The sequence below is a fragment of the Hyperoodon ampullatus genome, assembly GCF_949752795.1.
Source record: "Hyperoodon ampullatus genome assembly, chromosome: 15".
In the NCBI taxonomy this organism is placed as follows: Eukaryota; Metazoa; Chordata; class Mammalia; order Artiodactyla; family Ziphiidae; genus Hyperoodon; species Hyperoodon ampullatus.
Genome location: NC_136928.1, coordinates 30,763,466 through 30,765,862, shown reverse-complemented (window position 1 = coordinate 30,765,862; position 2,397 = coordinate 30,763,466). Strand labels below are relative to the sequence as shown.

At 45.4% G+C, this 2,397-nt stretch overlaps 1 protein-coding gene across 1 annotated transcript; it reads right to left on the bottom strand.

Moving 5' to 3' along the window:
* Nucleotides 1–994: 994 nt before the first annotated feature.
* On the bottom strand, nt 995–2,044 carry LOC307064203 (protein FAM170A-like; the record flags this gene model as incomplete). Its single annotated transcript, XM_079720688.1, has 1 exon — nt 995–2,044. The coding sequence occupies one exon, from the start codon at nt 2,042–2,044 to the stop codon at nt 995–997; it is 1,050 nt and encodes a 349-aa protein (XP_079576814.1).
* Nucleotides 2,045–2,397: the final 353 nt, after the last annotated feature.

Here is a 2,397-nt window from a genome sequence, read left to right as displayed (position 1 = left end):
AGTCCATTCATGAAGAACTCTCCCAGTTTTTGTTTTCCTGAGCATGTCTTTGCTTCACTTTTCTTCTTGTAAAGTATTTCCTCTGGGCACGGAATTCTCAGTTGGTACTTTTCTTCTTTGGAAAGCTTTTTGAAGATAACAACCTTTTGTTCTTGTTAAGAAGAAATCATTCAATTATTGTTCATCCAATGGTAGTTTGTCCTTTTTCTTTGACTGCTTTCATTTTTCTCTGTCTTTACTTTTCAGCATATTTATCTTAAGAGGGGGTATATATTTTATTTAGCATGTTTGCAGACTGTATGGCTTCTTGAATCTGTGACTTAAGGTCTTTCAAAAATTTGGGGAAGTTCTTAGCTGTCATTTCTTCAAAATTGCTTCTACCTCATTCTATCTCTCCTTGCCTTTTTGAACTCTAATTACACACATATAGAGCTTCTCACTTCATTATAAATATTTTTCCACTATTCTCTTTTCTGTATTTTTCATCCTTTTTTTTCTCTTTGCCTCATTCTGGATATTTTCTTTGTACTTATCTTCAGATTCATGAACACTTTCTCCTCTCTTAGCTGTGCTTAATCTGCTGTTAAATCCACCTATTGCTTTGTTAGCATGTCATTTTACTTTTTACTTGTATAATTCCCATTTGGCTCTTTTTATTATTTTTATTTCTCTGATGAAATTCTCAACTTGATTTTTATGTCACTGGTTACCTCAAGCTTTGTTATTTTGGAGACTGCATCTGATAATTCCAACTGTGGGTCTTTTCCATTGGGTTTTTCTCTTTGATTTTATTCATTATAATGTCTCCTCGTGTGTGTGTGTGTGTGTGTGTGTGTGTGTATGCACATCAGACACTGAATTTTTATTTTTTAGTTATTTATTTATTTATTTTGGAAAATGCCCTTTATTGCATATGACGTTCATATTGTCATATGATGTTAGACTGAGTTCCGGTCTCTTCATCCTCCTTCAGACCACGGCATTCTGTCTACTACTATCCCGAGGGTCCTTTCTTCTCCCTCTTCCAAGGCCACGCCGTCTCCAGGATCTTCTGTCCCATGAATCTCAGTTGCTGTGTGGAAATCAAAAGAGAGAAAAGACCCTGCCTGCGGGGTCTCTTCGGGTTGGGGCCTTCTAGCTTCTCTTCCTCCTCCTCCTCGTCCTCCTCGTCCTCCTCATCTTCAGAGGTGGTCTCGGGTTCCACACTGCCCTCCTCCTCAGGGGTGCTCTCGAATTCCACATTGCCAATCCACTGGGTGATGTTGAGATGAAAGAAACGGCAGCCGAAGCCCTCCAGGCCACCGCCCTTCACGTGCTGCTGGAGGATCTCCAAGGTGTGGAAGACCCGGCAGCAGGCCATGCACCTGAAGCCAGTCTCCATGGTCACCATCCAGTCCGGTGTCTTGGCCCTGGGTCTCTCCTGGACTGCAGGTGACCCTGATGGGCTGCCTGGCTCTGCCCTTTCCTCATACTCCTTCTCCTCCCCAGTGGGCTCACTGCCAGACAGGAGGCTTTCGGTGAACACATCAGAAGGGTAAGTGCCTACTGTGCACGCATCCTCAGGAGGGGTCACTGCTTCTATCGTCAGCTGCTTTTCAGGCAACTCCAAGGGTTTCTTTGTCTTCCAGGAGACAGCTACACCCTTGTTCACTTGTACCTGCATGTAGTATATTTTCATGCCCCTTTCCTCTTTGTCTGGGTGCAGATAGTTCTTACAGGGTGAAGAGGGTGAGGAGGAGACACAGTGTGAAGGGGGAGCGGTCTCCCCTTTTTCCTGAACCTGGGCTAGGGGTGCTTTAGGCTGGACAGTGTCTCGATGTGGTCTCCGGATTCCAGCGTAGATGAGCTTGCGCGGAGAAGAAGCACAGGAGAAGTATGTAGAGGCAGAGGAGACCTCCCCTGCCCCTGGGCTGCAGCCTTGGGCCACCACAGTGGATCCAAGCTGAGGGGGATCCTCTTGTGACTTCGAGATTCCACCTCCGTTCTCGGCAGTTTCTTGGGACTCTTCATTTTCCAGATGTTTCCTCTTTTGTCGCCGTTTCATCGTACCAACTAGAAGTCTCCCTTAGAAGATGCCTCAAGAGATGTCCAACTCCTCCTCTTCCCTACAGGTTGGCCCTTCTTGGCTCTTGGGAAATCCGTTGAAATGATTCAATACAAATAAAAATAGTCAAGTCTCCTAAATGGCTGAAAAACTTGTACCACTTATTGAACCAGCAGTGCTGCCTAGTGCTCACCAGGGCTGTTAAGTTTCCAAGGTTGCCAGGCGCACAGCAGGATTCTGTGACCTCAATGATGACATCAGAGCATTCTGTGGACCTAGGTTCAGCACAGTCTCTGCAATAGCACAGGCCCCGTTTTCAAGAACAATTCCTGTTTCCCAGCCGAACCTTTCCC